The following is a 26,207-nucleotide window of genomic DNA, read 5'->3' on the forward strand; positions in this document are numbered from 1 at the left end:
CAGCAGGAGAATGCTATTGCAGAGAGGAGAAAGAAGGTGTGAGGGCGGTAGCAAACAAAGTCCCTGGGTTCTCACTGTCTGAGTCCTTGACAAGAAGAAGACTCTCTTCTTCCTGGGCGGGGAGTGGGGCGCGGAGGGGAAGGGTCTGCCGTGGTCTTAAGATGTGAGGTCCCTTCTGGTCACCCAATCCTATTTAACTGAGGTTTCTGTTTGTTAATTTTTTTACACAGGAGACAGGAAGTGAGGAAATAATGTTGGAACATGGTGGCAATAAACTTGCTGGATGCAGGATTACCACAAACCTTCAAATTGTAAAAAGATGCAATACGTGTGAAGTGCAATAAAACAAGGTATGCCTGCAGCGCCTCTTACCCCCAATTATTTCAGGATAATAATAGCTAGTAGGGCCCATAATAAGGATAACCTAACAAGAACAAAACTCTTGTTTTCACCTGACCCTAAACTCTTCCCTTTTCAAATAGTGGAATACTTTAAAAGTTGCCGAAGTAGCTTCCTTCAGCGTGAAATCGCCCCTAAAAACCTACAAATCCCATTAAGCAGCAGGCGCAGCACAGTAAGTACTCCTCCCTTCTCAGAGTGCCGCAGAGCTCCGCCCTAAACCCAATCTGGGCTTGCAAATTATGGCGGAACAGTTTGCTGGGACCTGCAGTTCTTTCCACACTCTTTATCCTCTTCCGCGCAGAGTCACTGGGGCATTCTGTTCGCCCTTTGGCCCTGAAACCCGGCTCGGCCTCTGATGCTCCCCTCCCCCACCTCACTCAATCCTCTGGAGGCAAACATCCAGCCGTCACGTGGAGAGCGCCGGATCTTCGACTGGTCGCTGAGACTTGGAAGGTAGTACATAGGCCTTGCGAGCTTCCGTCGTTTGGGTCAAACGTTTGGGTTTAAGTGCTTCCGTCACTTCTTGGCGACGCAGGTAGGATAAAGCGCCGGGAGGAGGCGGCGGAGCAAGGGCTGAGGAGACGATTGAGGCCGGACGCGGCGGTCGACTGAGCAGCTAGAAGCAGGTCAGTCCTGGTTTCCACGGAGTGGCGGGGGTGGAGTGTGAGGGAGAGTATTACCTTTTACAGGTTTGCCTGTTAACCCTCTTCAGTTACTTTAGCTACGGGACAAACATTCCGCTTTCTTCAAAGGGTGGCGATAGTAGGACGTTTGTGTGTGTGGCGAGGAGGTGGAATCGGAATAAATGGGGTGGAGGGGACCGCTGTGGGTTGGGGAGTGGGGTGTGCGGCTTGGGTATTAGAGGAGGCGGGGAACGCAGTCGTATCTATGGGTGAAAGAGTGCGAGGCGCGGGTGCGCCATGTGTTACATCCATGTGCGGCGGGTGCTCCGGGGTTCTGTGAGCTTGATGTCCTCTCTCCCAGCCCCTGACGTCCTCGTGCTCCCTCCGTTCGGCGCCACCTTCGGTCGACTAGGGACAGGGATTTGCTCTTCTCAGCTTTCGGCGACTGTATGCGTCGCTCTGCATGGTGCGTTGGGATTAGCGCTGGCAAGGCTGTTGCGTACTTAGATAATGGCGCGGGGGACGGGGCTGCGCTGCGTTTCTGTTTCCCAGTCCTTTACTCTCTGCCACCACGCGGATGGTGGACGGCGGTGGTGGAACTGGTAGGGCTGCTTGGTTCCGGGACCTGGGCTCTTAGCGTCACTGACAAGGCTACATTCGGGGCTTAGGATACGGAGGTGACGCCGAAGTACCTCTGTCCAACCTAATTGGGGAGCATCATCGTGCAATAACTTGTCTTTCTAACTCCTTTAAAAACAAACCAAAACAAAACGGAACACCTTTTCCTTTCCTTTGGTTTGTGCTTTAGCGCCTCCCATACTTTTGGTCTCTCAATCCGGTAGACACGCTGGAACGTTCCCTTTGTCTTACTTTACTTACATCAAGGGCATTTCATTGTTTCTCTGGTGACAGGAAAACCTAGATCTGCTTCAGATTGTAAAAATCCCACTTCTCCTGGGCTGAGTTTGTAGAATCAGGAAGTTTTCCACAACGATTGGGCTGCATACAGGTATATACGGTTTCCAGAGCCCTAGAGTTGACAATTGCAGGGAAAGGGCTTGGTATAGTGGACATTTTTTTTTTCTTTTTCCGTTCATTTAAACTTGTTGAAGCGTTCATTCCTGTTTGAACCTATGAAATAATATTTTTCTAACATGTTTCCTGAACTTCAAAAATCGCAGTTACATTTGAGCGAAGTGTCAAGAATTAGTTTTTCTCGACCTGTTTCTGAGGTGAGGTATTTTCTTGTGTCTCTGTATGAAGGTGTTAGTATTTCACAGCTTTTTTTTTTTCTTTCTCTCTCCTTGTATTCTGAAAGAAAGATCCAGTTCTTAAAGGATTGTGGAAAAAAACTGGGTACATAGTACTGTAGAGATTCAAAGTTATCACTTTCACTACTTTCCCCAAGGACAACTCTGATTTAAAAAACAAAAAAAGCAGCACTGCAGTTCAGTATATTCCAACAAAGAAGATAAATCTTATTTTATAGACAAAAAGAAGAGATTGTGGGGGGTTTGAATGAAAATCTGTTGCAGAAAAGTGAGAGTTCAGGGTGATGATAATTTCTCACTGGCTGAGTTGTTGAAGTAGTCGATTTCTTGTAGGGGATGCACTGTACATTTTTTTCCCTTTTGGCACCTTTTGGTAGTTGAGGATTTTTTCCTATTGATGATTCTTCTGTTGGGATCTGTAATTGATCATTTCTCCTATGTAGTTACTTCTACTATTGTTCTTCATTTCTTTGTATGGCTTTTGAGTTAATTTGTAATGTCATTTTATTTTTGTCTGAAGGACTTCCTTTGTGTGTTTTTTTGTTTTGTTTTGTTTTTTTACACGGCAGGTCTACTAGTAAAGGATTCCCTCAGCTTTTGTGTATTTGGGAATGTTTTAATGTCTTCTCCTTCATTTTGAAAGATAGTCTTTGAGTTTATCATACTTAAGAGTTTCCTCATTACTTAACTCATTGGATGTGTAGACTAACGGTTTTCATCAAATGAGAGAAGATTTTTCTCATTTCTTTGAATATTCTTCCAGCCTCCTTCTCTCCTCTTCTGTGACTTCCATTATGTGTATGCTAGTGTCCTACAAGTCTCAAGTTCTGTTGATTTTTATTCCTTTTCCTTTCTGTTTCTCAGATTGTATTTTCAGTTGACCTAGCTTCTAGTTTGCTGATTATTCTCCCTGCTAAATTCAGTTGTCATTATTTTTCAGCTCTGAATCTTTGTTTGGTTCATTTAAAAAATAATTTCTACCTTTTTATTGATGGCTGATTCTTAATTTCTTTTATTCGCATGACTTGCCTATAGTTCATTTCTTCTTTGCATGACTTGTGATTTTTTTTGTTGGCAACTGAATGTTTTGAGTATTATAATGTGACTGTCAAGCAAAAACAAATCCTGATTTAGATAACAAGAAACCTTATTCAGAGGCACTCCTGCAATACGGAGAACACTCTGATTTCAGAAATCTGAAAATGTCTTAAAATCAGAGAATGGTTTTTATTGAGACGGGTAAACAGGTTAATAGAAACTTTTTAAGGGGAAATCGAGCAGGCAAAGGAGAGTGAGCAGACAGCATAATTGGCATGGTTGATGGGAGATGAGTCTCAGCCGATTCTTGGATCCTTGGGATGAGTTGTTACTTGGGGCACGCTCTGCATTTGAGTGCTTGACATTGGTGGGTAAGCCAGTATCCAGGGGTTTATGCGAAGAGAGAAGCCTGACTGAAGTCTGGTTAAGACAAGACAGTAAGAAATGTGCAATTGTGAACCCTATACTCTGGAAATCAGATTCTCCCCACATCCCTAGGGTTTGTTGTTGCTGATTGTTATGGGTTGTAAATTTTGCTTAGTAATTCTGTGGTAAGCTGTTTTATAAAGATTGTATTCTTTGTCCTGCATGGTCTCTGAAGTCTTCTGTGGTAGCTTAGAGGTCAGTCAGGAATTTAAAAGAGATTTCCTTGAAATCCTGGAGCAACAAAAATAACAAAAACTAAACTCCACGTCTTTGCAAATTGATTTTGTTTAGGCAGCACCTTTAACACTTAGGTAAGCCCAGCCTTAGCATGTACTTCCTTCTTGCACAGAGCCAGATACAAAAATGTAGGGTCTTCTGAGGTCTTTTCTGGCATGTATGTTGCCCTGGACATGCATGTAGGCTTTGAGATTCCCTGATATACCTGGGGCCAATCCAAAGCCCTTATTCTTCCATGTTTCTTCTTTACCACCCTCCTTCTTTTGGGGCCTTTCAGTCTGTCTGCTACTTGCCTTGTCATTTTGTCCTTAGCCCACGTAGCTGTGGCTGTTATTTCAACTTTCCACACCAAGAAGCTGCAACAACCCTGAGAAAATTTTGAGGCTGGCAAAACAGGACGATATTCTTGAGCTCCCTTTGGGGGTCTGCCATATAGGTCAAAGCCCACTATCAGAACTTTTAAGAACAAGGTCTCTTATCCATCTGGCACCAGCGAGCCACACCAGATATGCTAGCTCCTTCCAGGGTCGGATTAGGGGGTTGTAGGCAGGTAAAATAAAAAGTTACAATATTCCTTAAGTAAACTGCAGCAGCTTCTTTCCTGGTTAAGGATTCCTCTGGTTGTTGGTTTTGACTGTTTCCCAGAGTTTCCAAAAAGTTGATTTGGACAGTCTTTGTCACCGTAATCATTGTTTTCATGTAGAAGTGGGAGTTTAGAGGTTGCTACCTCACCATTTTCTTTATTTAATTTTTCTCTTTAAATTTAAGTATAGTCAATGTACAATATTACATAAGTTTCAGGTGTATAACATGGTGATTCACGATTTTTCAAGGTTATACTCCATTTACAGTTACAAAATATTGGCTATATTCCCTGTGTTGCACAATATATTCTTGTAGGTTATTTTATACAAAGTAGTTTGTACCTCTTAATCCTCTACCCCTATGTTGTTTTTCCCCTTTTCCCTCTCCACAGTGGTAATCACTAATTTGTTCTCTAAATCTGTGAGTCTGCTTCTTTGTTTGTTTTATTCACTAGTTTTATTTTTTAGATGCCACATGTAAGTGATAATCATACAGTATTTGTGTTTCTGTCTGACTTAATTTCACAAAGAATAACGTCCTCCAAGTTCATCCATGTTGTTGAAAATGGCAAAATTTCATTTTTTTTTTTTTAGATGTTGGGGGTAGGAGTTTATTAATTAATTTCTTTATCTTTGCTGTGGTGGGTCTTTGCTTCTGTGCGAGGGCTTTCTCTAGTTGTGGCAAGCGGGGGTCACTCTTCATCGCGGTGCGCGGGCCTCTCACTATCGCGGCCTCTCCCGTTGCAGAGCACAAGCTCCAGACGCGCAGGCTCAGTAGTTGTGGCTCACGGGCCTAGTTGCTCCGCGGCATGTGGGAATCTCCCAGACCAGGGCTCGAACCCGTGTCCCCTGCATTAGCAGGCAGATTCTCAACCACTGCGCCACCAGGGAAGCCCCTCATTTGTTTTTGTGTCTGAGTAGTATTCCTTTGTGCGTATGTGTGGGGTGGGGGGAACATCTTTATCCATTCATCTCCTGATGGACACTTGGGTTGCTTTAGTATTTTGGTAATTGTAAATAGTGCTATGAAGATTGGGGTGCATGTATATTTTTGAATTAGTGTTTTCATGTTTTCGGATATATACTCAGGAGTGGAACTGCTGGGACATATGGTAGTTCTATTTTTAGTTTGTTGAGAAACCACCATACAATTTTCTATAGTGACCGCACCAATTTACATTTTACCAACAGTGCAGGAGAGGGTCACTTTTCTCCACACCCTCACCAACACTTGCTATTTCTGTTCTTTTTGATGATAGCCATTCTGACAGGTATGAGGTGATAATCTCATTGTGGTTTTGATTTGCATTTCCCTGGCAATTAGTGATGTTGAGGATCTTTTCATGTGCCTCTTGGCCGTCTGTCTGTCTTTGGGAAATGTCTATTTATGTCTTCTGGCCATCTTTTAATTGGGTTGTTTGTTTTTTATGTTGAGTTGTATGAGCTGTTAATATATTTTGGATATTAACCAAAATGTCAGTCATATAATTTGCAAAACTTTTTCCCATCGGGTAGGTTGTCATTTTGCCTGTATTTTCTTCTAAGAATTTTATGGTTTCCAGCCTTACATTTAGGTCTTTAATCCATTTTGAATTTATTTTTGCATATGATGTTAGAAAATGTTCTAATTTCATTCTTTCACATATAGCTATCCAGTTTTCCCAGCACCAGTCTTTTCTCCATTTTATATTCTTGCCCCCTTTGTCACAGATTAATACTTTATCAATTTCAGTGATGTCCCTCTCCAGGTATGAGCTTACCTTTATAAAGTAGTGGTATCTGGATAAATAATGCCTCTTATTTAAAAATTAAAACTTGTTTAAATGACATAGTTCCTAGAGAGTGACTTTCATTTATAATTAATACATAATTAATTGATAGGGCATATGACAGACCTTACTTCATAGACAGTTGTTTATGTAAAATAAGATTTATACTAATGACCCAAATAAACTTTCTTGCCTCCTTTTCCTTCCTTCCTTTACCCTCCCTCCTTCCAATTCCCTTTTCTTTGCTGTTAATGTGATTATGAGTCACTTTCAGATAATACAATGAATATAGTAGTATTTGACATACCTAAAGTGTTAAACAAATTTAATATAGTATTGAGTATCAGCTATGTTTAACTTTTCCCATTTGTGCAGTTTTCAGAAGAGAAAAGGTATTAGATAAGCTTTAAGTTCCATTCAGACCTAGGGATTCTATTTTTATAATTCAGTCCACTTCCTAGTTAAATTTACTTATTTATTTAATGAATTTCTGTAAATTCTTTGACTTGATGGAAAAGATTTACCAAATGACGTATGCTGTCTCCCTGTGCTACTGAGCAAGTTTTATTAATATTTGTTGTTTTGGGCTTCCCTGGTGGCGCGGTTGTTGAGAGTCCGCCTGCCAATGCAGGGAACACGGGTTCGTGCCCCGGTCCGGGAAGATCCCACATTCTGCAGAGTAGCTAGGCCCGTGAGCCATGGCCGCTGAGCCTGTGCGTCCGGAGCCTGTGCTCCGCAACGGGAGAGGCCACAACAGTGAGAGGCCCACGAACTGCAAAAAAACAAACAAATATTTGTTGTTTTGAGGTTGATTTGAATCCCATGTAATATTTCCAAAATATCTCCCAGCTGACCCTCACTCTCCCCAGTGTTTGCCCTTTAATCTGCCATAACTAATATTTACTTGCTAAGATGATACTTTATTTCCTGCTCCTATAGTACAGAGCAGTTTGGTGGGGTATAGTTCGTAGAAGTTATGCCAGTAATTTAAAAGATAATTTCTTCTTTAAGAATTGAAGTGTGGACCATGTTAATGTGATAATGTGTGTGTGGTAGATAAAATAATGGCCGCCCCCAAATACGCTCATGTCCTAATCTCTGAAACCTGTGAATATGTTTATCCTATCTGATTAAGTATGATCTTGCAATGAAGAGATTGTCCTGGATTATCCTGGTGGATTCCGTGTAATCACAAGGTTTCTTATAATAGAAAAACAGAAGGGTCAGAATCAGAAGAGATGTAATGATGGAAACAGAGATTAGAGACAGAGAGATCTGAAGATGTTATGCTGCAGACCCTGAAGATGGAGAAGGGGGTGATAAGCTAATGCAGGCAGGTGGCCTCTGAACTTGGAAAAGGCACGGGAATAATTCTTCCTTAGAACCTCCAGAGGTAACACAGCCCTGCTGATCCATTTTGGACTTCTGACCTCCAGAACTGTAAGATAATAAATGTGAATTTTTAATCCATTTTTAGGTTTGTGGTAATTTGTTATAAGAGTAGTAGGAAATGTCACAAATTATTATGAAAGTCCTGTTGTGGGCCATCAATTTATAGCCTTATCTAATCTTAAACTCTGTAAGGTAGGTTAGATAAACTATGAGATTAACTTCTCCCCATGGCCACGTGGGAGGTGGTAAGTGGTGTATTCAAAGATTAGGCCCTTTTGACTCCAAAGCTGTTACCCATCTCATATATCTCATGCCCTTTTAAACACAGCTGTTGAAGATAATAAATGTCAAAAATAAGCTTCTTGTTGGATATGAGCAAAAACTGGTGCCAAGTAAAAATTACTGAGGACTCCAATGTGGAATTTTAAGCCCAATCAGTGAACTTTTTCTGATGTGTTATGTTAAAACCTTTTTTTTTTTTTTTAATGCTTTAAGTGAATCATGTACCTTCCAGTCATTTTGTAAAGCATTGTGATTTGGAAAATATTGATTCATGAGTTGCATAGATTTTTCAAATGTTATAAAATATTTTTAAAAATTGCATTTGTTAATATTATCACCAGTCTCATTTCAAAAGTCTTTAAGTGCTGGGAAGCTGCCAGAGTCATAGTGGCAGGTTGGAATTTTCCAAAATCCTAATTTTCATTTGAACATATGAAATTATCATTGCAACAGATACTGTCAGTTGTTTATCCTGAAGGACTTATTTATTTTCTAGAAAATGTGTGGCAGACTTATCATTAAAACAAATAATGTCAGTTGGTTTATCTTGACAGACATTTTCTGAAAAATGTCTGGCAGATACCCAAATTTGAATATGTAATCATAGCAGCAAGAAACTATGAAGGGTCAGAGATTTTAATTTACTTGCAAACTCATAATTTTCCCATAACTATGGATACTGGGAGAAATCTGGAGACAAAGGATACTTTTTTACAGTAGCATTTACTAGTGTCCACTTTTGCACCTGATTCCTGAGCCTTTGTTCCTACAGGGTGATATAAAGAGAACTAGATGATATTTGCATTACAAAAAAGAAATCCTAAGTTTAGGGGTATTAAATATTTTATAATGGGCAGTGTGGTAGGCAGAATAGTGGCTGCTCAAAGCTGTTCATGTCTTAAACAGGGTCCTGTGAATTGTTTTATTGGTTATAAGGATTTGCATAGATTAGGACTTTCTGGCATTACCCTGGATTATCAAGGTATGCACAATGAAATCTTAAGTATCCTTAGAAATGAAAGAGGAAGATAAAGGTCAGATCCAGAGAGGTGGCATTTTGCATGACTTGCCTTGCCTTTACTAGCTTTGAATATGGAGGAAAGGATCATGATCCAAGGAATGCAGTCAGCCCCTAAATGAGCGGTATTTTATTACAACAGCAACTGGAAACATATAGGGAGTAAGCAAACCTGCCCATTGCTGATGAAGTAGACATCATTTCTATTTTTTTCCAAGGCTCTTTGCTGTATGAGCATCCTTGAACAGATAGTTTGAAACAAAGACAGTCACTACCTCTGTTCACAAGAGAAGCAGAAACACTGTCATGGCTTCTGTTGAGTTTTTCCTTGAGTGTGCAAGTTCATTGGCCACACTGTTAAATTTGAACAAAATAGGCTAGGACCACATCTGTTCAGTTTATCTTATAGAATACTAGGAGCAGGACTCCAATCCTAAGGAAGAGCCCAAAACTTAGGATTGACTTCAGAGTCCCAGACCTAACCAAATGAACAAGTTCCATAGACCATCAGAGTCTACCATCTGGCTTCCTTAAGGCTATGTGTTGACCTTCCCACTTAGCCTGAGTCACCAATTCAGTTGCAGCAGGATATATTCATGAATGGCCCATAAGAAAAAAGTCTAGGGCAATTTTGCCATAACTAATAACTGTGGCCAGACAATTTGAGATGCACTTGAATGCAGTCCACTGATCATTTCAGCTAAAGTTGTGGAGAGATTTCATACTACCTTTTATTAGTGAATGGCTCGCATTGAGAGGATAACTACCTGCAGTGTGGCCCTAAGCCAGAAGTCAGTTGCCCCTCTGGTGAGTTTCTCCAAGGAACCAAAAGTAGCCTCATTTTGGAGAGCACTTTGCAGTTGTCCAAAGGCTGCATGACTACTGACTATGTTTCCTGAAACAGTTGGTCTGTTATGACCTCCCCTTAATGTGGGAAACAGTGTTTTCTAGAGAGATACAAGTTAATTCCTGGCTTCCATGTGAGAAAGGGCATACTTGGTACCTCTGGCAAGAAAGGGTTGATTCTGATTGATTATGTAAGTCCTCAAATGGGACTTACATTAGTGTTTCCAAGTGGGCACAGATTTAAAGTGCTTTACAGCATGTCTCCCTAGCCAGTTACTAACCCTAGCATTTCCAGGTGAAAAACTGAATCACATCCTTCTTTTTAAAAGGCCTGCCGAAGGCCACACAGTCCTACCATCTGGCTCTGATACCAGCTCGATGGCATTTGTCTACCCCTGACTTATCGATGGCTAGAGAAATGAGGGTGAGGGAGACATTCAGTGATGACAGTTAAGTGTTTTGCTTAGGAAATACAGTAGCTGGGACATTCCTGCTGTTTCTTTTTTTTTTTTTTTTTTTTTTTTTGCAGTACGCGGACCTCTCACCGCCGCGGCCTCTCCCGTCGCGGAGCACAGGCTCCAGACACGCAGGCCCAGCGGCCATGGCCCACGGGCCCAGCCGCTCTGCGGCATGCGGGATCCTCCCGGACCGGGGCACGAACCCGCGTCCCCCGCATCGGCAGGCGGACTCTCAACCACTGTGCCACCAGGGAAGCCCTGCTGTTTCTTTTTGAATGGCAATCAAATTGAGCTCTCTGGCTGGAAGGCAGATTCAACACTCTTAAATACAAGAGGCTTGCAACAATTTGGGAGAGCCACACTAGGACACCTATTTTTATGAGGAAGACTCCAGGGGCAGTTTTTAAACACGTGGGATGATTAATGTTAGATTTGTTAACAAAGGCTGTATTTCCAGTAGATATAATTTCAGTTTTTGTCCAGTCAGTTATCACCTACTCATGACAGTCCTTTGGCCCACAAAGGCCAGGTACTAGAGGAGTGAGGAGATTTTTGTAAGCCTTGCAGAGATCCATTATGCCCACCTCTTTGACTTGCAAAGGTCACCATAGGGAGGCTCCATAGGCAGTGTATTCAGGCAGTGGTAATTATCCACTGGGTACACTGATCTAGAACCATTTCAGTCTCACAAGAGAATCCAGGTAGCTGAAACCAAGTTTGAATCCTCTAGGTGCCAGTTTGGACTACAGTGTGCCACTTGGGCTGACATGGTTATGCTATTGGCAGAAAGAAAAAAGCAGTAGCCTAAGAATGGCTAAGTTTCTTTGAATTTCCTTGACATTCAGTGCTGAATTTTTAAAATGGGTTTGTATAACCCAGCACCCAATTTGTCCTTATCCTTAGCAAGGAAGAGACTGAGAGGGGGTTGTCCCTCTCTGGGAACAGCTCATTCAGTGGCCCAACTTGCCTTTCCACAGTTTGTAGAAAAGGTGAAAATGAGGGGGTTAATATCAGGATTATTTTCTGAATCAGTTTTTGAAAAGCAGACCTAATGCTCAATAATTCCAAATGCCTGTGGATGACAGGGAGTTTGGATGGGAATGGTGGAGGTACATTGACTACTTTTAATTTTGTGGTAGAATGTGTACCATTTTCAGACTGCATATTGAGAAAGCTGACCACATGACAGATCAGTTCAAAGGCTACAATGATGTGGCCAGAGTCGGCTGATTGGTGTGGACCATCAATCCCATGACCTGAAATGGTGGTCAACTATGGGGCACCCAGGACGAATAGACCTGAGAAGTTTTAAAGGTTGGATGCACTCAGACTTCCAGAATGAGGAGAATCAGTGCCCTGTGTGTCATGGCCTTCCCAATCTGGAGACAACTGGATCATCTTTCAGCATGTGTCACAAGGTAGCCACTGCAAAAAAAAAAAAAAAAGACTCCTTTACTTGGTGCTTCTGTGAGGGTAGACACACAGCTATAATCAGAGCAAAGACTGCAGTCCAGATAGCAATCATACCCATCTTGAGCGTACCCAATGATCAAAGCAGTGTAGGCTTGATCAGTAGCTTGATTTCACTCAGCATACGTGTCTGTGTGAATAAACCATATGATTCCTGTAGTAGTCATGATTTATTTCTCCAGTTTGTGGTACTTTTATCTGCCAGTCTTTGTGTTCCCAGTGAATTTAAGCTTCCTGCCACATCGTGGAAGGAATCTGGAGATGAGACTGCGAGGTTAAGAAGTAAAGTGAGGATTTATTTAAGCAAGAATATGCCCTCAGGGAGAGCAGGCAGTTAGGTGAGGAGCTGCTGCCCTGGGTTCCATTGGCAAGCCAGTTATGAGGGGCATACAAAGGAAGGGGTGGCATACTCATTGGGGAAGCAGGAGTTTGGGGGTCGTACTCCCCTACAGAACAGATGGAACAGTGGGTGACTTGGATACCTATTTCCAAAAAGCCATACATGTTTGAGTCCCTCTAGTCTCCACAGTGTTCCAGCCTACTAAGATGGGTTCCATTTGGAGGTGGGGAAAATTTGTTCACAATCGTAGCCACCTTTCTGCGTAAGGTGGCTAAAGTCAGGGTACACACAGAGTACCTCGGGAGAAATCAGTGGATGTGAAGAAAGGTTAGTTTCACATCAATACGCAAGACATGTTTTCTCTTTTACTTTTGATCAGCTTAGAATACTTAGCCAGGGTGTATGAAACTTTGCCTTAGCATTTACTTCTGCTGGAAGGCCAGACTGAAGGCCAGGCAGAGATAATAAGATTAGTTTAATGTGGGAGCTTTTATATGCCTATGTTCATCTCCTTTCTCAGTCTCTCTCTACTCAGATATTTCTGTTTATTGCTTTTTCCCAGTTTTTGCCCCATACCCCAGGCTGCTGAAGTCAGTACTTTCATACTTTATCTAAAGCTATCCTGGAAGCTGCCCTAGTCCTGAGACAGCTCTTCCAAGGATGAAACAAAGGCATACTCCTGTACAGATTTCTCAGGGAGCTGCCCGAAAGAATGAATGAGACCCAGTCCTTTGAAAATAATGTCTGTATTGTTCCCTCTGGCACCAGTGGCCTTCACTGAGAGTGTGGGCTGCTCTCCCTATGTCTTTGTTGACCTAGGGTATGGACAGTGGTAGACAAGAAGTTTAAATTCCTATCGTGCTCTCCTAATTTTTTTTTTATTCACTAAGCTGTAAATTTGGGCTGTAAATTTGAATTATCTTTTGTAAGCTTTTAGCAGATTCCAGAGTTCTGCAGAGGTTGACTCTGATAGATGCTGCCAGCATATTATTTGTTGGAGGGACAGAACCTTGGATTTTTTTCCTGTCCCACTATTAACAATAGTCTCTTCCCCTCCCTTTTCCTCCTTTGATTCTAAGAAGCACTGCTGTTTTATGAACCAGTATGAAAGGGAAAAAATGAAACTCTCTAATAGTGACATGTCTGTTGATTGTACCACATACAAAAAGTGAAAACTACATTTAAGCATGAACAAAGTGGGGAATTCCTTGGTGGTCCAGTGGTTAGTACTCCACGCTTCTGCTGCAGGGGCCCCCGGTTTGATCCCTAGTCAGGGAACTAAGATCCCACAAACTGTGTGGCGAGGACAAAAGAAAAGGAAAACAGGTTGATTTCACTGTTAAAAAAAAAAAGGAGCAGAGTGGGGTGAACACTGAGCTTTTATGTACTGCATTGTTTTCCTCCTTGATTACATTTGATGTAATTCCTTTCTCCATATTTTTTCTGCTCTTTTTCTGTAGCTTGTGATTGGCACAGTTGAAGAATCTAGAATTTACAGACTAGCAGTAAATGCAGATATGTTGCATAACTCTCAATCAAATGATATTCCTCAACGTCGTGACTCAAGTTACAGTAGCCCAACTAACAAGCATTCACTGGAAGAGGATGAAAGGAGTAACTTTATAACACAGAGCAGGGATTTGCTGAGCCCAGTGTACTGCACACAAGAGTCAAGAGAGGAACCTTCAGGGCCAGAAGCTGGAGCAGATCCCTCTGATGTTCAGCAAGATTCAGAATGCCGCAGAAACAAAGAAAATATCTTAGGTAATAATCTCTGCTCAGGGGTTGGACGTTTGCACATGCTGCTTGTTTAACTAATATTTTGTGCAGCACAGCTAATTACTGAGCATGACCAATTGTGAGGTAGACGTTTAGCTAATACACATCTAGTTTCTTTGGTCAGGTCGGTATGCCTGTCTCCTGCAATTATGTGCAGGAGCTGCAAGTAGCAGATTGGAAAGCTTAGTTATGGGTACCTTGCTTCTTTCTCTCTGATTAAGACTTGTTTTCCAGAAGATTGTGGCCAGTTTGGCAGAAGTAGTATTTGATTTGCTTTGTTGTTTGATCATTTAAAGTAGTCTGACTAATAATTACTATGAAAACTGTTATATTTGCCTAGCTTTTTAAAGAATATTCAGTAAAATTTGGAGATGATTTTTTTTGCAGTTTAGAAAGTAGCTTAATAAGATTGCTTCTAGGATATGTTTTAACCCTCTGCTTAGTTAGTTTGACAGTTCAGACTAAGAATGTGATATGTTAAATTTTATGAATGAAATCTGAAACCCTATTTCACCTTATTGGTTGCCCCTCAATTTTTCATTCCTATTGTACCTAATATTTACCTTGTTTGGTTTCAGTGATTTGTGCATAGGATTGTAACTTGAAATTCTCTCTCTTAATCTACTTTCTGCTACCTTCTAAAGACTTTAAAATTTATATGAATATGAGAAGTGTTTATAATTCCTTCCAAACAAGACTAATACCTTCAGAATCATTAACCCCACCACTATGCATAAAAATGTAGCTTCAGGTTAAAATCATTTAAATAGCTTAAAATGGTTAGAATTTAAAATCTTCATATACTGAAGTGCACATTACTGTTACGTCTAAACATTCACCATTATATTTCCTCTTTTTTATTTCATCTTGAACTGAAGGTAAAAAATTTTCAGTACTAAAATTGTATGTGGATAGGAAAGTATTCTTTTTGAAGGTGGCTTGTTCCTCCTCTCTCCCACTCCCATAGCAGCATGTAAAGTATATCAAATATAAGTTTGATATCAAATCAAAGTTTTCTTCAATTTTTTTAGATGAAACAGTCTACATACAAGAGTGAACATTTTAGGAACTAAAAAGTTTTCTACTATCTACCGCAATAGAACGTTATTTCTTACCTTAAAGCCCATTTGCCTTCACCTGTCTTGATCACCTGCTTCTCCTTGCCAAAGCTATTAAAGTACTCATTTAAAACTCTTTAAAGTGTTCTTCTCACTGTTCAAGTGCTAAATAGCTAACAGGTAGCAGTTTTGGTAAGTGAAGAAATTTGGATTATGGTGAGGCTAATAAACTGATTTGAAAATAGCTAATCTAGTAGGTGAATCTCTATGTCTAATTATAGCCTTAAATTGTAAACATTAGTTTTATGTTGAATTTAAGTCATCCTTCTGCTACCTTTTTTCTTTTATAAATCATTAGGAAAAGAAGTAGTATTATTGATGCAAGCCTTAAACACTCTTTCAACTCCAGAGGAGAAGCTGGCAGCACTGTGTAAGAAATATGCTGATCTCGTGAGTATTAAGGGAGCGAGGCCCATATATAGTAGGGCAAAATATTTGTATGTTCTTAATAAACTTTAAAAATATAATATTGATATAGTTTCACACGTAAAATTATATTTTATTACAAAATTGAAGGGAAGAATTAAATTTCTTGGGATTTCTGTTGATGGTATGGCTTAGTTTTATGATACGCTATATAGTATATTACAGTGCTTTCTGAGATGTATCCTGAGAGTCAAGTCAGCCTTAGTGTTTCCAGATCAGCATTTTAGATGCCTCCCAGTTGGTTTCTGTATTCAAGTTCAGGAATTCTATACGTGAAAGGAATGTGAGAAATAAAAGTGTTAACCATTTTGATTGAAATTTTGGGTTACATGAAAAACAGTACTGTTTCTCAGGAAGTATTTACTGAGCATCTACTATATGCTAGGCATTGTTCATTTTTCCATCTTCCAAAGAAATTGACCAATGGAAGAGTTTGTTCTAACCTATGTTATTTCAAGTAGCACTGTCCTTCTGGGATTATGGAAGCATTGTCAACATGGAAACCTTGCTAGCTTTTTTAAAGCGAAGAATGGGGGCTTCCCTGGTGGCGCAGTGGTTGAGAGTCTGCCTGCCAATGCAGGGGACATGGTTTCGTGCCCCGGTCCAGGAGGATCTCACTTGCCGTGGAGCGGCTGGGCCCGTGAGCCATGGCCAGTGGGCCTGTGTGTTTGGAGCCTGTGCTCCGCAGCGGGAGAGGCCACAACAGTGAGAGGCTCACATACCACAAAAAAAAACCAAAAAACGAAGAATGGAAAAGGCATAGAACCTTTTGAAGAACAGATGTGGGAAATTTTTAGAATAGTTCTAATTTAAATGCCAAAATTCTTGCATTTTGTGAAGCACTTGTGTGAATTATCACTGATAAACTTTGTGCATTTTCATCTATTATTAAACAACTATTCTGTATCATAAACTTTACTATATTTTGTCAGTAACGGTTCTAAGAACAGAGCTGGAACAACTCTAGTTACTAATTCTTCAAGTGCTACATGCATGTCTTATTTAGGAGCCTGGCATCTTGTGATATTGTGAGAAGTAGGAACCCCTGAGTATCAATGAAAATGATCTAGAGACATCTGAATGCAAAGATGGCAGCAGTCAGTGTTGATGCATTGCTGGCCTCAGAAAGGAACACTTCCATTGGATATCAGTCTCTAATAGTATAGTCACATGATGGAAATCAAGTAAGAATTGGCAGAAAAAGAAAAAAAGGGAGAAAAGAAAAAGTTGAGAAAGGAGTGAAATTTGAGTAGGAAAAGCAGCAGAATAGGTTAGTTTGACTTACTGAAGTGACAGCAGCAGCCAGAGCTATGAAAGGATTAGGGAAGAAAGAGAAATTGACTAGCATAGTAGGCTAGGTCAGTCCTTCTCAGACTCATATCTCAGGGAACATACCACCTAGAGATCTTGTCAAATTGCAAATTCTGAGTCAGTAGATATAAAAGACACTTTACAGTAGATTTTAAGTGGAGATGGGGAAGATGGTTAAGATAGACTTGCATTTTAACAAGTTCCCAGTTGATGGCCAGAGTTGCTGGTCCAGGGACTAGACTTTCAGAAGCAGGGATCAAGTTATTTATTTATTTAGATATCTTTTTGAAGGAGGAGGATATGGCAAGTAAGTTACTGCATTTGTTTGCAGAAGTGATACATTGGTGACTTGACTAAGGAGTAGCCTCTTTTTGATGTAGTTTTATCCTTGTGGAGATCAGTAGTTCTTGTGAATAATAAAAAATAGGTGTATTTTGGTTTAAAAAATACGTTCAACAACTGTTTCTTGAAAAACTCATTTTCTAAACACTTGGATTACCTAGGGCGTATAACATCACTGTCAAATCAAGGTGGGCTGGAGAAGTTGAGTCACAGACCTCACCCTCAGGGTAGCAACCCACAATTAAAAGACAACGAAAAAACCTGGAGCAAAGGGTTTGAACCCCACATCAGGCACCCCAGAATTTTTAAGTCCTGCACATGGAAGAAGCCCCCAAAACATCTGGCTTTGAAAAACAACGGGAATCACACCCATGTGACCCAAAGGGCTGTAGTTGACTGAGAAATGCCTCTTAAAGGGCACCTGCACAGGCTTACTCTCCCCGGTGCCCAGTGCAGACGCAGCTGTTTGAAAAGCATGCAGACGTTATGTGAAAGAGATTGATTTGCTAATCTTAGCTCATGGACCTGAGAAGAAGGGGCTGGTTGGGATACTCTCCAAGGATGGCGGTGCAGGCACCATTTCTGTACTCTCACTCTAAAGCCAATGGGTGCCTGATTTTTCCCTCTAGACGTTTTTCTTCTAGGGAGCGTGCCATTTCTGCACTTTCACTAAATCTTGTTAAATGTTGCTAAACCCAGTGGGAGCCATTTTCATGCTTTCCATCTGCCACACTCCAGTACCTCCCGGAGGGGAGCTTTTATACGTTTGGTTCTCTGGTTTTGTAACTGCAACTCAGGGGATGCCCTGTGATCACCTGGCCCTGCAGGCCAGCACTCGTGGGTTCCTGGGTCCCTCAGGACTGTAACAAGTGAAAGAGAGTTCTTGGCAACCTACCACTCGCAGGGCACTGCACAGACAACAGATTTAAACCCAGCCTTAGTCTTTCTGAGAAAGAGGAATGTTTGCTTGTCCAGGAGCTTTAGCTTGAGGGGAAAGCTTCTAGTGCGGCACACTTCTAGAGGCCTGTGGGGTTGCTCACAGGGAACAGAGGCTGGAGGACAGGATCTTTGCACTCTCCCTCTGCTTTGCTTCAGCTTGCTTCTATCTGCCATAAAGGACCTTATCTGGTGCCTCAGGTTTTGTGTCTGCTGCCAGGGAACACCTCTACATTGCTTGGTTCTGGGTGTCAGTGGTGGTCAGTGGGTACCAGAAGACCGTAACCAATGGAGGAAAGTTCTTAAACAGCTACCATCCCAGAGCACAGCAGAAGGCAATGGAACAGGGAGCTAGGTCTTTCTGTGAAAGAGGCTGATGAGCTTATTTTCATGGCTATGGACTGAGAGGCAGGCTTCTAAATTAAACATACATCAGAGGGCTAACTATAAGCCTTCCAGAGACCTAGGAAAGCAGATGCTATCTTTGAGCTCCCCCTCTGATGCAGAGTGCTAGACTCTTGGAGCGGAGCTCTTAACACGTGTCTGGTGCCCTGCTTTTGTGGCTGCTGCCCGTGGAATCCCCCTCCTCCCCCGCCCCCTCCAATGAATGCCTGGCCTGTTGACCAGGGAGGCTTGTGTACCTGTGTCCCATAAGAGTCAGAGACACAGCTGGCTACCACACCCAGGGCACTGCACAGATAACACACTGAAAACACCCCCTCCTGTGGAAGAAGCCTGTTTGCTTGTCCAGGAACGTTGGTGTGAGGGTCAGTCTTTGGGTTTTGCACACATCCAGAGGCCTATGGACCTGCTCTCTAGGGAAACAGGCTGAAGGATAAGATCTTTGCACTCACCCATTGCCTCACTACAGCTTACTATAATCTCCAAGAAGGTGCTTATCCATTCTTATGGAGGCCTGAATTTTACAACTGTCACCAAAGGGGCACCTGCAGATGGCCTGGTCTGGTGGCCAGCAGAGCTTAGCTTACAGTTGTATGGACTGTACATATTTGCATTCTTTAAAAGCTGCTGCCTTTCAGGGTCAGACTTCCAATCAGCCTGAACCTAGGTGGTGCTGAAGTCTCCCCTGACCTCTTTGGGACACTGACAGGTCCTGGAACACACTCAACAACTGGGAGATATTAAAAATAAAATGAGCTGCTTGGATAAGCAATCACCTACATTTGAGAGACAAGCAAGAGCTGCAAGGTTGAAGGATAAAATTCATCTCCTAAGTGAGGCCACTTCTCCAAGACTGGGAGAGGTGACTATTTCATGGAGTGTATAAAAGCAAACACAGAAAGTCAAGCAAGATGAGGAAGAGGGGAAATATGCTGTATGTGGAACAATAAAATAAAACCTTGGAGAAAAACATAATGAAATGGAGATAGGTAATTTTCTTGATACAGGGTTCAAAGTAATACTCATAAAGATGCCCACTGAGCTAGAAGAAGAATGCATGAACACAGAAGTTCAACAAAGATAGAAAATATAAGAAAGTAACCAATCGAAGTCACAGAACTAAAAAATTGAAAAACATTGAAAAATACGCTAGTGGGTTCAACAGCAGACTAGAGGAAGTAGAAGAAAGGATCAGTGAACTTAAAGCAAGGGCGGTGGAATTCACCCAAGCAGAGCAGCAAAAGGAGAAAAAAATTTAAAAAGTGGAGGCAACTTTAGGAATGTGTGAGACAACATTAGGTGGACTGATATGCATATTATAGGGGACCCAGAAGGAGAAGAGAGAGAAACAGGCAGAACACTTAACGTGAAAAAGAATGATTGAAAAGTTCCTTAACGTGTGGAAGGAAGCACATCCAGCTCCAAGTTCCAAATAAGATGTACTCAGAGGAACCCACAGCAAGACACAGTATAATTAAAATGTCAAAAGTTAAAGACAGAGACTTAGGGCAGCAAGAGAAAAAGCAACTTGTTACACATAAGACAATACTCAGAAGATTATCATTAGATGTTTCAGCACAAACTTTGCCACCCAGAAAGGAGTTGCACAATATTATCAAAGTGCTGAAAGAAAAAAAGAATATGCAGTAAAGTTACCATTCAGAAGTAAAGGAGAGAGAATTTTCCATATAAGCAATTCTACAGGAGGTCACTACCACTAAACCAGTCTTATAAGAAATGTTAAAGGGACTTCTCTAAGCTGAAAAGAAACGGCACTAATTAACAGGAACATATTTGAAAATATAAGTCACTGGTAAAGGTAATTATATAGGAAAGACAGTGGATTTAGTCTTGTAAAGCTAGTATGAAGGTTAAAAGTCAAAAGTAGTTAAAATTAATGTAACAATAATAATTGGTATTAGGGGATACACAAAATAAAAGATGTAAAACATGACATTAAAAACTTAAAAAGTGTGTGAGGGAAGATAAAAATTTAGAGCTTTAGAATGCTTTCAACCGTAAGTTGTTACCAACTTAAAATGCAATGGTATAAGTTGTTACATGTAAACCTCATGGTAACTACAAAGCAACACCCTGTGGTAGATAACACAAAAAATAATGACAAAGGAATCTAAGCATACCATTTGCAAAGTGAAAAGGAAGAGAGCAAAAAACAAGAAAGGAATGGTGGAATGAGAAAACAATTTTAAAAAATTGAAATGGCAATAAGTACAAATGGACTAAATTCTCCATTCAGAAGTAGTAGAGTGACTGAATGGCTGAAAAAAATAACGACACATTTATACACAGCCTACAAGAGACTCACTTCAGCCATCAGGACAGGCACAGACTAAGAGTGAAAGGGTGGACAAAGATATTCCATAGAAATGGGAAGCAGAAGAAAGCTGTGGCAGGTATATATATAAATATCAGGCAAAATAGAGTTTATGAACAAAGACTGTAATAAGAGACAAGGGGATTACATAATGATAAAGGGGTCAGTCCTATAAGAGGATATAACATATGTAAACATCTATGCACCCAGCATAGAACCATCTAAATATATGAAGCAAATATTAACAATCCTAATGGGAGAAATAGACATCAATACAGTAATAGTAGGGGCTTCTAATACTCCACTTACATCAACCATATAGATCATCCAGACAGAAAATCAGTAAGAAAACATCAGCCTTAAAGAACATGTGGGATCACATAGATTTATTAGATACATACAGACCATTCCATCAAAAAAAATCCAGCAGAATCACACATTTTTCTGAAGTGCACGTGGAACATTCTGGAGAAGAAATGTTTTAGGCCACAAAACAATTCTTAATAAATAAAGGAAGATTTCAGTGTATTGAGCATCAGGTATAAAACTAGAGATCAATTTTGAAACAAAACTGGAAAGTTTACAGATGTGTGAGATCAAACAACATGTAGTGAACCAACCATGGGTCAATGAGGAAATCAAAAGAGAAATTTAAAGAAAAACAACCTCGAGAAAATGAGAATACAACATAACAGATTTATGGAATGTAGGAAAAGCAGTTGTAAGAGGTAGGTTTTTGGTGATAAAATGCCTAACTTCATAAACAGTCTAACTTTACACACTGAGAAAATAGAAAAAGAAGAATAAATGAAGCCCAAAGTTACCATAAGGAAAGAAATAACAAAGATCGGGATGGAAATAAATGTAACAAAGACTCAAAAGACAATAGAAGAGATGAATGAAATTAAGAGGCTTTTTTTTCTTTTCAAAGGTAAATTGAATGCTAGACTCATCAAGAAAAGGACAGGGCTTAAATAAATAAAATCAGAAAAGAGACGTTATAACTGACACCACAGAAATAAAAAAGATTGTAAGAGTGTACTGTCAAAACAAAAATGCACAACCTAAAAGTTGAGAATTATGTTTTATTTGGCAGACTTTCTGAGTACTGTAGCCTGGGAGACACCCTGAGATAGCTCTGGGGGACTGCTCCAGAGAGGTAAAGGAGGAGCCAGGATATATAGGAGTTTTTGCAACAAAAACCAGGTAGTTGGAACATCAGAAGCTTACTGTTATTTAAAGAAAACCAGACATCTCAAGTGAATGAATTTAGCACTTTTCTCTGTATGGGGAGATGCAGGAGTCTGGGCTGACGGAAATCATTCCTTTGATACACACCTTAGCTATGTAGGGTCACTATCCTGTTGTCTGCTATCTTGAGTCCCCTCAGGGTGCACAGTTGGGGGCAATTGGAGTGCTTGATGGCTTGATGGCCGCAACATCCTTTGTTTAGTGCAATGGCTGGCGGCATTCTTAGTCCACACTACTGTAAACAGTTATATACTAGCAAATTGTAGAGGAGATGGATAAATTCCTAGAAACGTACCAGCAAGCAGGACTGGATCATGAGGAAATAGAAAACTGAACATACCAATAACTAGTAGAAAGATTGAATCAATAATCAAAGATCTCCCAGGAAACAAAAGTCCAGGACCAAACAGCTTCATTGGTCAGTTCTACCAAACAATCAAAGAAGATTTAATACTTAATACCTCTTTCTCAAACTCTTCAAAAAAGTTGAAAAGGACAGAACACTTATTAACTATTTTTATGATGCCAGCATCACCTGGTTACCAAACCTGACAGGGATACTACAAGAAAAAGAAAATTACACTCCAGTATCCATGATGAATATAGATTTAAAAATCTTTAACAAAATATTAGCAAACGGAATCTAACAATACATTAAAAGAATAATACACTATGGTCAAGTGGGATTTATTCCAGGGGTGCATGGGTTATTCAGCCTTTCATATCAATCAGTGATACACTTCATTAACACAACGAAGGATAAAAATCATAACATCCCCTCAGTAGATGGAGACAAATCATGTGACAAAATTCAACATCTATTTATGATGAAAACTCTCAACAAAGTGTAGAGAAAATGTACCTCATAAAAAAAAGTCAATGTATGAAAATTCTGCAACTAACATACTGAAAGATGACGTATTGAAAGCTTTTCCTCTAAAACAGGAACAAGACAACGATGCTCATTCTCATCACTTTTATTCAACACAGTATTGCAAGTCATAGAGCTACTGGGCAAGAAAGCGAAGTAAAAGCTGTCACTATTTGCAAGAGGCATTATATGATAGTGTACAGAATCCCCTAAAGACCCTACCAAAAAAACTCTTAGAACTAACGGACCAATTCAGTAAGGTTCCTAGATATAAACCAATTTACAAAAATGAGCTGCGTTTCTCCTCTGCAAGAGCTATTAAGAAAACAGTTCCACTTAAAATTGTATCAAAAAAATAAAATACCTAGGAATAAATTTAATCTAGGAAGTGAAAAACCTGTACACTGAAAACTATAAGATATTGATGAAGGAAACTGAAGAAGACACACCTAAATGGAAATAAATACAGTTCATGCTCATGGATTGGAAGAATTAATACTACTAAAATGTCCATACTGCCCATAGCAGTCTACAGATTCATTAAAATTGGTATGAGGGCTTCCCTGGTGGTGCAGTGGTTGAGAGTCTGCCTGCCGATGCAGGGAACACGGGCTCGTGACCCGGTCCAGGAAGATCCCACATGCCGCGGAGCGGCTAGGCCCGTGAGCCTGCGCATCCGGAGCCTGTGCTCCGCGATGGGAGAGGCCACAACAGTGAGAGGCCCATGTACCGCAAAAAAAAAAAAAAAAAAAAAAAATTGGTATGAAAATACCAATGGCATTTTTTTTACAGAAATAGAACAAACTAAGGTTTTTTTTTTTAATGTAACCACAAAAGACCCTGAATAATCAAAGCAAACTTATAAAGGAAAAACAAGCTGGAGGCATCTTGCTCCCTGATTTCAAACTATACTACAAAGCTATAGTAATCAGTGTGTTATTGTCATAAAAACAGACACATAGATCAGTGAAACTGAACAGAGAGCCCCCAAAAAACTCATGCGTACAAGGCTAAATTATTTTATAAGAAAAGAGCCAAAAATATACAATGGGAAAAGGACAGTCTCTTGCATGAATTGTCTCGAGAAACCTGGACAACCACATGCAAAAAAAAAAAAAAAAGGGTACTTCTGTCTTAGACCATACACAAAAATTAACTGAGAATGGATTAAAGAATCCAAGACTTGAAACTATAATTCTAAAAGGGAACATGGGTGGTAAGCTCCTTAACATTGGTCTTCCCAGTAATTTTTTGGATTTGATGTCACAGCAAAGGCAGCAAGAACAAAAATAAACAAGTAGGACTGTGTCCAACTAGACAGTTTCTGCATAGCAAAGGAAATCATGAAAAAATTGTAAATATAACTTACTGAATGGGAGAAAATATTTGTAAATCATATATTTGTTAAGGGGTTAATATGCAGGATACGTAAAGGTAGATAAATATATATATATATATATATATGCACATAAAACTGAATAGCAAAGACCAAGCAATTTAGTTAAAAATGGGATAGAAGATTTAAATAGACCTTTTTTTTTTTAACTCAAAAAAGACAAAGAGATGGCCAACAGGTACGTGAAAAGTTGCTCAACATCACAAATTATTAGGAAGTGCAAATCAAAACTATAATGAGCTATCATCTCACATTCTTAGTATGCCTATCAAGAAGATACAAGATAAGTGTTGATAAGGGTGTGGGAAAAGGAGAATCGTGTGCACTGTTGGTGGGAATGTAAATACATTATGGAGGTGTATCCAAAAATTAAAAATAGATTTGCCATATAATCCACCAGTTTCTCCTCTGGGTTTTTATCCAAAGAAAATGAAAACTCTAATTTGAAGTTAAGTATTCTTTGCAGCATCATTTATAATAGCCAAGGTTTGGGACAACCAAAGTGTCCATCAGTGGATGTATGGACAAAAAAAGATGTGGGAAATGTATACACATATATCTGGGAAATATATATATACAATATATGTACACACAATGAAATATTATTCAGTCTTTATCACTAAAAAATAATTAAATCTTGTCATTTGCATAGACAGCATGGATGAACATTGAGGGCTTTATGCTAAGTGAAATAAGACAGACAAATATATAATCTCACTGATACATGTAATTAAACACACACAAGCTCATAGGTTCAGAGAACAAATTAGTGGTTGCTAGAGGCGGGGGTTAGGAGGTGAGCAAATGTGTGAAGGGGGTCAAAAAGTACAAAGTTCCAGCTATAAAATAAGTCACGGGGATGTAAGGTACTCCTTGATGGCTATAGTTAATAATACTGTATTGCATATTTGGAAGTTGCTAAGAGACTAGATCTTAAAAGTCCTCAAAAGAAAAAGGAAAAGTTTTGTAACAACATATGGTGATAAATGTTAAATATACTCATTGTGTTGATCCTTCTGCAGTGTATACAACTATCAAACCATTATTTTGTACACCTGAAACTAATATAATATTATGTCAGTTGTACCTCAATTTTAAAAATCAAAAATATAAGAAAAATTAAATAAACTAAATTGTTTGGGATAATAATGTACATAAGTACCTTTCAATTTTGAACCAAGGAATTCTTTAAGAAACCAAACACACTTATAAGGGAAAATAATGGCAAAGTGTGGCTTTATTCAAATTAATCCTGTCTCATTAAAGACACCTTAGAGAAATTTTCAGCAGATACCTAACAAAGGATTAGAATCATGAATATATGAATAGCATGTACAAGTAAGGAAAGGCAAATAACCCAATAGAAAAAGGACAGGAGACATGAGGCATTTTATTGAAGAAGAGAAAGTCTTGGTTTGTACATTTTTTAAGTGGGGGAGATACAGAAAAAGTATGGTTATAGTGTATAGAAATTCCTCAGTAATGCTTATTAAATGGAAAATATCTTTGCACTTTGTTGACTTTAATATTTTCTCATGTATTGATTAGTTGTGTTTCTATGCATATTGATTATCTAGTTTCCTTTTCCCCTTGGAATGTTGCTGTGCATTTTTTATGACAGCAAAGAGAACATCATTTTACTTCTTTAACTCAAAAGCCATGTTTCAGAAATCTTCTCTACCTACTTCCCGCCAAAATAGGACAAAAAGAACAGAGATAGGCCTTTGAGTTGCCACTTTATCTTACAGTTTTATCAGTGCCTCTTCCTATGGGGCAGACATTTAAGCAGCAATGAGTCCCTTGTGGGACTCTAACCGTCTTTGAGGTACCTTCTCTGTTGGAAACACTGGTTGTGTGTCTAAGATGTTGCAGAATACTTTCTGC

General features: G+C 39.8%; 1 protein-coding gene across 6 annotated transcripts in view; it reads left to right on the forward strand.

The window, feature by feature from the left end:
* Positions 1 to 821: 821 nt before the first annotated feature.
* The window catches only part of LOC308609699 (gamma-taxilin-like), a 53,431-nt gene continuing 28,045 nt past the window's right edge, over positions 822 to 26,207 (forward strand). For 3 of the 6 annotated variants that reach the window (XM_081223413.1, XM_081223412.1, XM_081223416.1), the window contains exons 1-4: positions 888 to 1,028; positions 11,536 to 11,764; positions 13,617 to 13,920; positions 15,352 to 15,443. In XM_081223413.1, coding sequence (XP_081079539.1) covers positions 11,621 to 11,764; positions 13,617 to 13,920; positions 15,352 to 15,443 — 540 coding nt within the window. In that variant the 5' untranslated portion in view covers positions 888 to 1,028; positions 11,536 to 11,620. Of the gene's footprint in view, positions 856 to 887; positions 1,029 to 1,447; positions 1,492 to 11,535; positions 11,765 to 13,616; positions 13,921 to 15,351; positions 15,444 to 26,207 lie in introns of those variants that run through there. The other 3 variants (XM_081223411.1, XM_081223415.1, XM_081223414.1) reach the window with 3 other exon arrangements.

Source organism: Mesoplodon bidens, assembly GCF_964165515.1.
Source record: "Mesoplodon bidens genome assembly, chromosome: Y".
NCBI classification, from domain to species: Eukaryota; Metazoa; Chordata; class Mammalia; order Artiodactyla; family Ziphiidae; genus Mesoplodon; species Mesoplodon bidens.